The 14,359-nt window shown below is 45.1% G+C and overlaps 1 protein-coding gene across 1 annotated transcript in view; it reads right to left on the bottom strand.

The window, feature by feature from the left end:
- TMPRSS5 (transmembrane serine protease 5) overlaps nt 1-13,373 on the bottom strand; it is an 87,707-nt gene extending 74,334 nt beyond the window's left edge. The window contains exons 1-2 of the mRNA XM_077458135.1: nt 13,044-13,373; nt 6,333-6,423 (exon numbers count right to left, since the gene is read on the bottom strand). Coding sequence (XP_077314261.1) covers nt 6,333-6,423; nt 13,044-13,082 — 130 coding nt within the window. The 5' untranslated portion in view covers nt 13,083-13,373. The remainder of the gene's footprint in view (nt 1-6,332; nt 6,424-13,043) is intronic.
- Between the last annotated feature and the right edge of the window lie 986 nt (nt 13,374-14,359).

The following is a 14,359-nucleotide window of genomic DNA, read 5'->3' as shown; positions in this document are numbered from 1 at the left end:
GTGAGCCGTGACAGTGCATGCATCAGTGACACAATCCCTGTTGTGCCTGCTGGAGCAGACTCTGTGTGGCATTATTGACAGGGCACTGGAGGCAGAGCAATCAAGGCTCACTTTATCCATACACATTTCTATGTCACAGAACACACAGGAGGAGAGAAGGAAGGATTCTGGAACTTTCATAGGCTTTGAAGAAAAAAGAGACATGCCTCAAACTGCAAGAAATGGCTTTCCAACCCCGGGACCCTTGGGACCCTGGGCGTCCACTCTGGGCATGCACAGAGAAATCGGCGCTCACAAAGAACCTAGGGGAGAGGCCAATGAATATATTCTTTCCAAATCTCCGTTGTTTGCAGACTATTTCCTCATGCCTATTTGTGCTTCTCCAGCTCCTCAGGTCTTGGTCATGAAGATAGAAGATTGGGAAGGAATGGGAGACATTATTCCTCACGTGAAGATCATAGCTCCCACGGAAGGAGAGATGCTTCTCATTTCTGCTCCGCCTCAAGGTGACAGTGATCTCCGTCGTGACACCACAGGGATTCGCATCATGAACAGCCCAGGCCAGGAGGTTCCTGGGTTTGCCCTGAGAAGGCTATGTCGGGTAAGACGGCTTGCGAGGATTGCTTCTAAAAAGTGACGAACAGCCAAGAACCTGATAAGATGGAGTTGGTATCGTTAATGAAACAGGCATTTGAGGAAACGTTGAAGTCGTTTGCAACACAGACGCAGGCTTCAGCTGCTCCAGTTCCTTCTACCTCTCGCTCCCTATTACCTCAAATACCTCCGGCCGCTCAAGTGAATCCAGAAGCACAAGATCCTTCGGCTTCAGATGCATCTCCTGCCGAGGAACAAGATGCCCAGTATGATGGATTCGACTTCGCCTTAGTCCAACCTTTTGTAACTGAGATTAGGCAGGCCCTGCTGTACGAAGATGAGGTGGTGGAGAATGACCTGGACAAAGCCGAAGTCCTGGCGTCGTTAGCCAATCTGAAGCCAACAGCTTCCTTTATGGCTGAGGCATCTATTGACTTGATTAAAATTTTGGCGAAAGTTATGCTAAATGCAGTAACTGCCAGAAGGCCCTGGGTGGAGGACCCAGCTTCCAAGCAGGTATGGTGTAAGATATCTTTTGAGGGATAATCCTTGTTTGGAAACAAATTGGACACAGCTATTGCAAAGGCAACTGGTGAAAGATTAGGGATTAACCCCCAAAACCAGAGGTTGCTTCACAAGAGAAACACAACTTTTAGAAACACGTCAAGACCCAGAGGCAGAGACGCTAGGTCTTACAGACCAGGAAGGGAGTTTCGCCGGCAATGGCCGAACTCTGCGGCAAACCATAAGGCAAAGAGAGCAACTTTTTACCGGGGGGGGGGAACCCCAGAAATCCTTTTGACTATCCACCAGCTCACACTTGTCAGGTAAAAGCCAGGTTATTCAGGTTCCATCAAGTGTGGGCACAAGAGATAAAGGAGCCGTGGGTGATATCTACCATCTGGTACGGTCACAACTGGAAATTCCTCAAGCAGCCCAGCAGAACCTTTGTCTTAACAAAGATGCCTTCAGAAAAAGGAAAAACGGAATGTCTTCTGGAAATACATAGAAACCCTCCTGGAACAGGAAACGATAATAGCAGTTCCCCTAGCACAGGGGTCTTCAAACTATGGCCCTCCAGTTGTTCCAGAACTACAATTCCCATCATGCCTAGTCATGTCTGTGAATGTCAGAGTTTTACAATGCCTCATGGGATGTGTAGTTCCACAACAGCTGGAGGGCTGTAGTTTGAGGATCCCTGCCCTAGCAGGAAGGCTTTTCCAGAACCTACTCGCCTCTGTCCTTGGTGCAGAAAAAGTTAGGGGTGTGGAGGCCAGTAATAGACCTTAGGGGCCCCAACAGGTTCATCAAGAAGGATTGATCCAGAATGGAGTCGCTCCAAACAATCCTAAAGGTCATTCAACCGGGAGATTGGCTACTGTCAGTGGACCTAAAGGACGCGTACTTTCACGTGCCCGTGGCCCCATTCTATCAGAAGAGGTTTCTTTGGTTCGCAGTGGGACAACTCCACTATCAATTTGCATGCCTGCCCTTTGAGCTGACCACATCTCCCAGAGTGTTCACGAAGATCCTGGTGGATTGCAGGGCATCCAAATACATCACTATTTGGATGACATTTTGCTTCTAATGCTGCGTACACACGATCAGACAGTCCAGCGGAAACCGGCGGACTTTGCAGCGGAGGTTCGCCGGACTTTCCGAATGAGCGGACCTGCCCACACATGACTGGACTTTTCTGGCAGACTAAGTTCGACGGACTATGGCGGGAGTCCGCTGAACTTTTGCAATGAACGGACTTGTCCACACACGGAGTAAAGTCCGTTCATTTTGAACGTGGCTCCAGGTAGCCAGGACTAGCGAAGGAAGTCAATGTCGCTACCTCCATCGGCGAGATTGGCACCTCGCTAGCCCCGTCACCTGGTATAGATTTAAAGGGGAAGCCCTACACCGAAAAAACGTTGTGGGGGTCCCCCCAAAGTCCATAACAGACCCTTTTCCGAGCATGCAGCCCAGCCAGTCAGGAAACGGGGTGGGGACAAGCGAGCGCCTCCCTCCTGAGCCATACCAGGCTGTGTGCCCTCAACATGGGGGGGTGCTTTGGGGAGCACCTTGTCCCCAAAGCACCTTGTCCCCATGTTGATGAGGACAAGGGCCTCTTCCCGACAACCCTGGCAGTTGGTTGTGGGGGTCTGCGGGCGGGGGGGCTTATCAGAATCCGAGAGCCCCCTTTAATAAGGGGGGCCCCAGATACCGGCCCCCACCCTATGCGAATGAGTATGGGGTACGATGTACCCCTACCCATTCACCTGGTGAAAAAAGTGTAAATAAAAAAAACACAACACAAGTTTTTAAAATAATTTATTAGACAGCTCCGTTGGTCTTCTCTTCTTCCGTCTTGGGGGGTCTTCTCGCCTGACTCCTCCACTATCTTCTGCTCTTTTGCTAGCTCTTTTACTAGCGGAGGAGCCCATCTTTCTTCATAGACTTCGCCGCCGCCATCCGGGGGTCTTTTTCCGCTCTTCGTGTCTTCTTGCCGGGCCTCCGCTATCTTCTTATAGCTCTTTTACTAGCGTTGGCCCGGGCTTTTACTGCCACTATGTTGAGGGCACGCGGCCTGGTACGGCTCAGGAGGGGGGCGCTCGCTCGTCCCCACCCTCTTTCCTGACCGGCTGGGCTGCATGCTCGGATAAGGGTCTGCTATGGACTTTGGTGGGCCACCATGCCGTTTTTTCGGCGTAAGGCCTCCCCTTTAAATTCATACCAGGTGACGGGGCTAGCGAGGTGTCAATCTCGCAGATGAAGGCGGCAACATTCACTTCCTTCACTAGTCCCGGCTACGTGGAGCCACGTTCAAAATTAACAGACTTTTCTCTGTGTGGGCAAGTCCGTTCATTTCAAAAGTCTGGCGGACTAGCACACAGACGGGCGGATTGTCCGCAGGGCTGCTGAGTCCAGCGGACAATTTTGAGTCAAAACTTCTTTCTAAGTCCGCCAGACTTTTGGAAAGACCGGATAGTCCGATCATGTGCACACGGCATCAGTCAGGACAAGGACACGCTCCTGGCACACTGGAAAATAACCTTGTTGCTGTTGGAGAACTTTTGTTGGCTGATCTATCAAGAGAAGAGTTGCCTTGTGCCTCCTCAATCCCTGGTATACCTAGGTGCGAAAATAGATACTCGAATAGTGCCAGTGCATTACCCAAAAGGTAAGATAAATGTCCTGCATCCTGAAGACGATGTCGGAAGCCCAAAACAAGTTGTACCTGCCAACAATAGACTGAATGCGACTTCTCGGTATAATGATTTTAACTATTCTTAACCATTCTGATGGTCAAACGGGCATAATGGAACTCGTGCCTCTTCCAAGTTAATCTCCTAAATCAATGGAGATCGAGGGATCTTGGTTGGAAAATCCAGATCACAGCCCAGATGAGGGTCAGTCTGGACTGGTGGTAAAGGCAGTGGAATTTACTTTGGTGCGACTCCCTGTTCACAACAAAATGGCAGATAGTCCAGTCAGATGCCAGTGGAACAGGCTGGGGAGTGCTATACAAACATCACTGGGCCCAAGGCCAATGGACATTTCATGCTGCCAATGTGGTTTCCAACATACTGGAATTGAGGGCAGCCTTCCATGCTCTCCTGGCTTTCAAAAGTCATATTCAAGGGGCGCCAATCCTTTTGAAGTTAGACAATGTATCAGCAGTGGCTTATATCCACAGGCATGGAGGCACTCACAGCGTTACTCTCCTGAGAGAAGTGACTCAGATTAGGAATTGGGCTCAATCCAACTTACAGCTGCTAACAGCAGTGTATGTGCCCCATCATCTGAATACTCAAGCAGACTACCTGTCCAGAGTGGACTTGGACAACAACGAGTGGAGCTCAGTGGCATGGGCTTTCCTTCCTAAGGTGGACCAGTTATCCTCTTCAGCGAATACCAAACTACCACTTTTTTTGCCATATCCAATCACCCACAGTGGAATGGAACTTCAGGACAGCATATGCCTTCCATCCCATTCTGGTGATCCTCCACCTTCTGCGCAGATTGTGGCTGGAGAGCTTGTCCATTCTGGTGGTAGTGCCAAACTGGAGACCTTGGTATCCAATGCTCTTCTCGCTGAGTATAAGAGAACCATGCCCTCTACCAGTAATGCCGGATCTGCTGATGCAGGGGCCAATTTGCCACACAGCCCGAGAGACTCTGAGATTGATGGCCTGGGTCTTGAGAGGTGAAGGCTAATCGGTCTGGGATGCTCAACCAGGGTCACAGATAGCCTAATGAGAGCCAGAAAAGACAGTACCAACAGTACCTATACCACAATTTGGAACAAGTTTGTGGAATTTGCAAGCAAACATGAATTTTTGCCGGATTCACCAAGGGTCTGCCACATACTGGAATTTCTCCAGGCGGGATTGGAACTAGACCTCTTAGTGAATACTGTAAAGGTGGAAGGAAAGAAAATTGCTCAATTCCCCCATCATCACAGTCAGTGTTAATGTGGGAATCCCTTCTACAGTGCTATTTTATTTTGCCGGCTGGGAGAATTCCCTACCAGCAGAACACAATGATCACTGCTGGCAGCTATAGCTGCCAGAGGTGTTCACATGCAAAAAAATTTACAGGCTGGTTGCACTGAAATTGATTGATTGATGGATCGACTTTTGTACAACCAGCCAGCTCATAGATGAATTGAACCTCGGACAATCTCTGCTGAACCTGCCGAGATTCGATCCATGTGATTTAGACAAATTTTTTTGGTTGTCATGTTAAATTTGCATATTTATAGCACAGAGCACAGAGATGTCCATGAAACAGTCATCTCAGGGATAAAACAAATATTGGCCAGGAACATCAAACCTGAGTGAGATATTTTTTATTAGAGATTAATGGATTGTTTACCTACTGTAGCGCCCCTCAGAGTTCTGGTTGTGGCTGGGAGCTTGTGAATTTTTTTTTATAGCACATTTGAATTAAAGCGGACCTAAGCGGAGTAATGCCAATACCTTATACAGCCCACTTCCTGTTTCTTGTCTGCTAAAAAGCCTAGGCTTATGACATAAACCATCACCAACGATTCTTCAATCAAGTGCACAGTGATGAATAAATTGAATGACAGGAAATGAAAAGTTCAGTCTTTCCACCAGGACATGACTCCATATGATGTCAGATGTGTTGACAAAACGCGTCGGTTTACGCAATACATGATACGTCACTTTCGCCATCGTGTTGGAGCGCAGGTGGAACGCAGCTTGGTGTGCTACCTCCTTTTTATGTCCTTTTTTACTGGAATTATATTTTTTACGAATAAATGGCTACAAGTTACGCTATGAGGAAATCTTCTTTTTTCCTTCTCTTATGAATCCCTTCTGGTTACATTGTTGGTGAAAGGTGTCTGCTTTGGTGGATACATCTTGATTTCCCTTTCTGCTTAATCAACACTTGTCATGGGTGTCTGATCAATCTGGTGAGTAGGATGTTTGCCTAAAACTGGTAGAAGTTGGCACTTTCCATTTCCTGTCGCTGAATTTATTCATCACTGTGCACTTTATCATTGAAAATCTGCATTTATATTTGAACATTGCTAATCTTTACCCCTTCACCTTCTCCATTTAAACAGACTAATGAAAAGTACCGGCTTCTTTAAAATATGCTTAAGGAAACTCTCCGCTGCCCTTCTAAAAGCTCAAAGCAGCTTGTGAAAAGTAAATGTCATTTTATGTCAATTTACAATATAATATTCATAACAAATATGATGTTAATTTATATCTTACCTGCTTCAAGGGAATTAACAATTTCAAAGAGATCTTCTCTAATGTTGATGGTAGCTTTAGGAATATTAACACTTTGCTGTTCTGAAGTACTCTGTGAAGAGAAACCAGCGATACATATTATTATTATTATTATTATTATTATTATACAGGTTTTATATAGTGTCAACAGTTTGCTCAGCGCTTTACAACATGAGGGCAGACATTACAGTTACATTACAATTTGGTACAAGAGGAATCAGAGGGCCCTGCTCGCTAGAGCTTACAATCTATGACTTATAAGAAAATGCTACATAGACTGCACACCGTGGTCACTATTGTAGATACAGTATCTCACAAAAGTGAGTACACCCCTCACATTTTTGTAAATATTTTATATCTTTTCATGAAACAACACTGAAGAAATTAAACTTCGCTACAATGTAAAGTAGTGAGTGTACAGCTTGTATAAGCCCTTGTACACACGGTCGGACATTCTGACAGCCAAATCCGTCGGAGTAGGCTACACATGATCAGAGTATGTCCGATCGGAGCATTTTGTCGGAAAATTTTACGGACAAGTTGGAAAACATGGTCCGTCGGATACTCCGACGGAAACAGTCCGATGGAGACCACACAAAGTCGGATTATCCGACAAAACGGTCTGATAGGACACATTCCGTCGGAATCTCCGACCGTGTGTACAAGGGCTAACAGTGCAAGTTTGCTGTCCCCTCAAAATAACTCAACACAAAGCCATTAATGTCTAAACCACTGGCAACAAAAGTGAGTACACCCCCTAAGTGAAAATGTCCAAATTGGGCCCAAACTGTCAATATTTTGTGTGGCCACCATTATTTTCCAGCACTGCCTTAACCCTCTTGGGCATGGAGATCACCAGAGCTTTACAGGTTGCCAGTGGAGTCATTTTCCACTCCTCCACAACGACATTATGGACCTGGTGGATGTTAGAGACCTTGCGCTCCTCCACTTTCCATTTGAGGATGCCCCATTGATGCTTAATAGGGTTTAGGTCTGGAGACATGCTTGGCCAGTCCATCATCTTTACACACAGCTTCTTTAGCAAGGCAGTGGTCGTCTTGGATGTATGTTTGGGGTCATTATCATGTTGGAATCCTGCCCTGCATCCCAGTCTCCAAAGGGAGAGGATCATGCTCTGCTTCAGTATGTCACAGTACAAGTTGGCATTCATGATTCCTTCAATAAACTAGCTCCCCAGTGGCGGCAGCAGTCATGCAGCCCCAGACCATGACACTCCCACCACCATGCTTGACTATAGGCACTAAAAACTTTTATTTGTACTCCTCACCTCATTGCCGCCACACATGCTTGACACCATCTGAACCAAAAAAGTTTATCTTGGTCTCATTAGGTCACAGTACATGGTTCCAGTAATCCATGTCCTTAGTCTGCTTGTCTTCAGCAAAATGTTTGCTGGCTTTCTTATGCATCATCTTTAAAAGAGGCTTCCTTCTGGGACGACAGACATGCAGACCAATTTGATGCAGTGTGCGGCATATGGTCTGAGTACTGACAGGCTGACCCCCCACCCCTTCAACCTCTGCAGCAATGCTGACAGCACTCATGCATCTATTTCCCAAAGACAACCTCTGGATTTGATGATGAGCACGTGTACTCAACTTCTTTGGTGGACCATGGCGAGGCCTGTTCTGAGTGGAACCTGTCCTGTTAAACCGCTGTATGGTCTTGGCCACCGTGCTGCAGCTCAGTTTCAGGTTTTTGGCAATCTTCTTATAGCCTAGGCCAGTGATGGCGAACCTTAGCACCCCAGATGTTTTGGAACTACATTTCCCACGATGCTTAGCTACACTGCAGAGTGCAAGAGCATCATGCGAAACGTAGTTCCAAAACATCTGGGGTGCCAAGGTTCGCCATCACTGGCCTAGCCCATCTTTATGTAGAGCAATGCTTCTTCTTTTCAGATCCTCAGAAAGTTCTTTGCCATGAGGTGCCATGTTGAACTTCCAGTGACCAGTATGAGTGAGCGAGAGCGATAACACCAAATTTAACACACCTGCTCCCCATTCACATCTGAGACCTTGTAACACTAACCAGTCACATGACATCGGGGAGGGAAAATGGCAAATTTATCCCAATTTGTACATTTTCACTTAGGGGGTGCACTCACTTTTGTTGCCAGCGGTTTAGACATTAATGGCTGTGTGTTGAGTTATTTTGAGGGAACAGAAAATTGGTTATACAAGCTGTACACTCACTACTTTACATTGTAGCATAGTGTAAATTTCATCAGTGTTGTCACATTAAAAGATTTTATAAAATATTTATAAAAATGTGAGGGGTGTACTCACTTTTGTGAGATACTGTACATCCCTGTCTAAATGCATTGGATGCACTACAAAGAGTGAGAGGAACTTCTGTTGTCTCTCCTTCTCTATGACATCAGAAACCAGAAGGGACAAGAATGCTGTCACGTCTGGTTTCAGTTTGTTTTATTTATTTAATAGACCACAGATCTCTCTATAAAGAGGACATATCATGACCCATGCTATCAGCGATGTTGTTTACCCCTTCTACCTCTAAGCCTGAGAACTGAGTGATCACATGGTTGCTGATGGCTCAGTTCTTAGGTCTGCTTTGAGCAGAGAGTGGTGATTGTCAATCCTCATTCTCTGCTCTGCCCCTCCAGTGCTCACTGAAGCATCGGGCAGAAGAGTGGACTGGAGCAGCTGGCTCATTCTCTCAGCAGTGCACTAAGAGGCTGAGCCAGCTGCCTGCATCTAGGAACGACAAGGATCCTGTCATTATTGTCAGGATCTTTCCAGAGTCTGGAGTGGCTCTTCAGCCCGCTGTCTGCTGAATCTGGGTCACAAGAGGGAGAAATGAAATGCTATATGGGTGTCGCAACCCTTTGGGAGAGAGTGCTGTTTATCAGGGGTTAAAGGAGAAGTAGGGCCAAAACCCCTTTGTAATTCATGAAGTGCATTTAGTTTTGTACGTTGGCCAAACTTCTCTTTTAAGCCTAACCTAGGCATTTTAGGGAGGAACAATTATAATGCCTTGTCGTCTGTAATATTGTTAATACTTATTTTAACTATTTTAACAAGTGAATCCCAAGGGAGAAAATAGAACTTTGATTATGTTTTTATTGGTACATTGACCTTACGGTCGCAGTGAGCACAGTTTCTGTTTATTACTGGTGTCCCTGAGACACATAGGGCAGGGGGGTCTTACCAGTAGAGTCATAGACAGCAATAAGGCTGTTACCCTTTACTCACACTATTAAAAATAAAAACAAAATTTTGTTTGCTCTTAAAACCCATGTCTACTGTTGCCAGTGGAGTGAATACCAAAGCGTCTTGCATCCTTAGCATCTACTCCTGTCTCTGGTCACAAAGATAGACTTCATGTACCTGCTAGGCAGGGACGTACGGTGTGGTCAGTGGCTGGTGAGGCACTGGCTAATATCAGAGCCAGATACACACAGGTTACATACACTGCAAGCATTAGAGTGAGAGCAATAATTCTAGAACTTCTCTGTAACTCTAAAGGGGTAACCTGTAAAAAATTTGAAGGCATCGCCTATGGAGATTTTTAAGTACTGAAGTTTGGCGCCATTCCACAAGTGTGCGCAATTTTAAAGCGTGACATGTTAGGTATCTATTTACTCGGTGTAACATCAGCTTTCACATTATACAAAACAATGGGCTAACTTTACTTCATTAAACAGTTTCTTTCCAAAACAAATGCAATGTATTTTTATATATGTAAAAACTATATATATATATATATATATATATATATATATATATATATATATATATATATATATATATATAAAAAAACTATCTATATCTCTCTCTCTCTCTCTCTCTCTCTATATATATATATATATATATATATATATATATATATATATAATTTATTATGTATGTGTTTGGGGCTTCTGAGTAATTTTCTAGCAAAAATTTATGATTTTTACATGTAGGAGAGAAATGTCAGAATTGGCCTGGGCGGCAAGGGGTTAATTACCATAAGTAAGTAATATACAAATAATTATTATATATTATTTTTAAGGTAATTTACTATATTTTCAAAAACTATACTCAAGCAGGTGGCATAACAGGCTAAGTACTGAAGTTTGTTATAATTTCCAACCAGTAATTTCACAGTAAATAGATAATAATTACATTATTGGGTTATAACATAGCATATAAATATATGATTTAGCTTGATTAAAAAACAGTACCTTTTCAACAGCAACAGATTGTCATTCTCCCTCTTAGCCCTTGTACACACGGTCGGAGATTCCAACAACCAAATCCGTCGGAGTAATTCCGACGGATTAATTCCGGAAGAGGTCTGGAAGTGATGTTGCATACACACGGTCGGACCAAGTTGTCGGAAAATCCGATTGTACATAACGTGATGACGTTATTTCATTACGACTGGACTACGTTCAGGCTAGTAGCCAATAGCTTTGGTCTAGGAATTTGATCTGAGCATGCGTGGCACCTTGTCCGTCGGCGTAGGCTACACATGATCGGAATATGTCCAATCGGAGCATTTTGTCAGAAAATATTTGCGGCAAGTTGGAAAAGTTGGTCCGACGGATATTCAGACGGAAACAGTCCGATGCAGACCACACACAGTCGGAATATCCGACAAAACGCTCCGATCGGACACATTTCGACGGAATCTCCGATCGTGTGTACAAGGGCTTAAAGTGGTTGTAAACCCTGTTACACCACTTTTACCTACAGGTAAGCCTATAACAAGGCTTACCTGTAGGTACCTTGACTATCTCCTAAACTTGCACAGTTTAGGAAATATTCAGTATATGTGCTGCTGCCAATGTCATCGGCGCATGTGCACTGAAGAAACGGGCCACTGGTGCCGCTTCTTCAGGAGTTGTGCCGTGACTGGCAGGCTCCCGCGTGAATGCGCGGTAGTGATGTAATTGCGGCTCCGAACAATCACAGCGCCGGAGCCGCAAACCTGTACGTAGCTCCGGTGGAAGATGTCCGTGCTGCACTCGGAGGGCCGACGCCGATCCAAGGCATGAGAGGCATGCCTCCACTGCAGCATTTTTATTGGAAAGCTTGGGCCAAATGTATTCTACCATTGGTCCAAGACTCCAAGCTGCCCATTGAGCTCAATGCCTCCGACAAGAAGCGAAAGGCACTGTGAGCTCATCCTCAATGCCCTGTACTAGGGATGAGCTCAGGCGTGTTTGCATGGAACACATGCAGAGTCCGCCAGGAAGTCGGCAGAGCGCTGCGCTAATCACAGGCAGTGAGACATTGCCCCGATGTGCGGCTGCAGAGATTGGGCAATGTCTCATTGCTTGTGATTAGCGCAGCTCTGCGCCGACTACCTGGCGGGCTCTGCACGTATTCCATGCGAACGCGCCTGAGCTCATCCCTTCCTTGTACACACAGTCAGACTTTCCGACGACAAAATCCGTCTGATTTTTGGCACAAACTTGTCTTGCATACACACGGTCGCACAAAGTTGTTGGAAAACCCGATCGTTCTGAACGCGCTGACGTACAACACGTACGACAAGACTATAAATGGGCCAGTAGCCAATAGCTTTCATCTAGCAATTTATTCTGAGCATGCGTGGCACTTTGTCCATCGGAATTGTCTACACATGATCGGAATTTAAACGATTGGATTTTGTTGTCGGAAAATTTTAGATCCAGCTATCAAACTTTTGTGTGTCGGAAATTCCAACGGAAAAAGTCAGATGGAGCCCACACACGATTGGATTTTCCGACAACACGATCCGATCGCACATTTTCCGTCAGAAAGTCCGACCGTGTGTACAGGGCATAAGTCTGCTGCAAACAGAGTGTGCCAGCTTGCAGTTTAAAGCGGAGCTCCACCCTAAAGTGGAACTTCCGCTCATTGGAACCCTCCCCCCCTCCGGCGCCACAATTGGCACCTTTCAGGGGGGAGGGGGGTGCAGATACCTGTATAGTACAGGTATTTGCACCCACTTCCGGCATAGATATTTACACCACCTCCTGCGGGTCCCCCGCTGCCTGCTGGGAAACACACGGATCCCAGAGACAGCGGGGACCATCCTTATTACGCAGCGCGACTCGCGATTGCACAGTAGGGAACCGGGAAGTGAAGCCGCAAGGCTCCACTTCCTGAATCCCATACCAAAGATGGCGGCGGCAGCACCCGAGAGACAATCGAGAGATCGGCTTCGGGTGCCGACATCGCGGACGCGGTTGGCAGGTAAATGTCCTTATTTTAAAAGTCAGCAGCTGCAGTATTTGTAGCTGCTGACTTTAAAAAAAAAACGGCGGAACTCCCGCTTTAACTGGCCGCTTTATATGTAACTTCTGAGCCTCGTATCTCCAGAATTAGGTCTCCGAGCTACAACCCTCGAAGCTCGATCGTTTTTTTTTTTTTTTTTGTTTTTTTTTTAATGTTCATGGCAGGTGAGGCTCTGCCTCACCTGCCTCCCCTGACTGCCCATCCCTGCTGCTGGGTAGTTCCTAGCTTCTATAAATGCTGTTAGAATATGGTTTTAATTGATCTGATCACTGCATTTTACTATATTTTACCCAGACCTGCCATAATAATACATCAAATACCATAAAAGTTTAAGTTTTACTCTTATATTTATAGTTTACTATTATCTAGAACATTTCTATGTTAGCATTTACAGAATGTGTAGTAATCACTATTACAAAATAATTGTTATAAGTTGACTTACCTGGTTCTTTCTGTCTGTGTCTGTGTATTTCGGGCACATTTTTCGCTTTTTTTTCCCCAAATGTGCAATACACAAAAAAAAACAAAAAAACAAGAAGGCTTTGTGACGTTTACTTATAATCCACACTCATTAATATAACAAATCCAAGACCTTGTTAGTACTGAGAACAGAATAGTAGCATCATAATGCATTTTGCTGCTCACAGTTGCTGAGTGATGAAGGGATCTCAATGGCGACTTCTTGTTGTCAGCTAGAACAGATTGTTATCTAGTCAAACGAGAGAGCCAAATCAGCAGAGCTCAGCTGAATAGGATTGTTGTTTTAACTCGGGTCAGGGGTAGAGGGCCAATAACAGCTTCTGTTGGACACAGCTATCTGTTTTCTATGAGCAGGCTGGCGTGCTGAATGTATCAGGAATATGCCCAAAAATTAAATATTACATCCATACATTGCAGTGACAAACTGGAAAATATTTAGATCAAACACTAATAGGTAAGAGAGGAGCATTATCTTTATTATAGATTAATACTATGCAATTTTTATATAAAAAGCAAAATAACTCACTTTGAAAAACACTCCTCCTAGCATTTCTTGCTGTGGCCATCTTGAGTAAGGGCAGATGGCATTTGCTTCTTGGAATCCACTTGCCCTTAGTTCAGGAATTCAGGCAGGATTGTGTGCTTTTTAGTTTGATAAATAGTGCACTAATATTGTGCTTGTTGACAATTCCTGCCTCATAGCATGTCTGATTTTACTTCTACCCCGCTCTGCAAATAGATTAACAAAAAAACAACTTCTATTAAAAGAGAAATATGGGAAGTTTTTTTTGTTTTTTTTTGGAATTGCACTTACCTAGGTGGATGCAGCAGCGGTCCACTGTGGCATCTGTCCCCTGCCAGCTCTAAGCCCTTGTACACACGGTCAGAGATTCCGACGGAATGTGTCCTATCGGATCGTGTTGTCGGATAATCCGACTGTGTGTGGTATGCATCGGACTGATTCCGTCGGAATATCCGTCGGACCCAATTTTCCAACTTGTTGGAAATATTTTCCGACCAACTGGTTAGATTGGACATACTCCAATCATGTGTAGAGAATTTTGATCGGACCAAGTGCCACGCATGCTCAGATCAAATTCCTACATCAAAGCTATTGGCTACTAGCCTGAACGTAGTCCCATCGTAATGAAATTACGTCATCACGTTCTGAATGATCGGATTTTTCGACTACTACTTAGTCCGACCGTGTGTATGCAACAGTTTCGGACAAGATCCGACGGACAAGATCCGACGGACAAAATCCGACGGACAAAATCC

The sequence above is a fragment of the Lithobates pipiens genome, unplaced genomic scaffold, assembly GCF_037356315.1.
Source record: "Lithobates pipiens isolate NorthernLeopardFrog02 unplaced genomic scaffold, aLitPip1_a1.2 Scaffold_27, whole genome shotgun sequence".
Lineage (NCBI taxonomy): Eukaryota > Metazoa > Chordata > Amphibia > Anura > Ranidae > Lithobates > Lithobates pipiens.
This window is presented reverse-complemented; position numbering and strand designations above follow the sequence as displayed.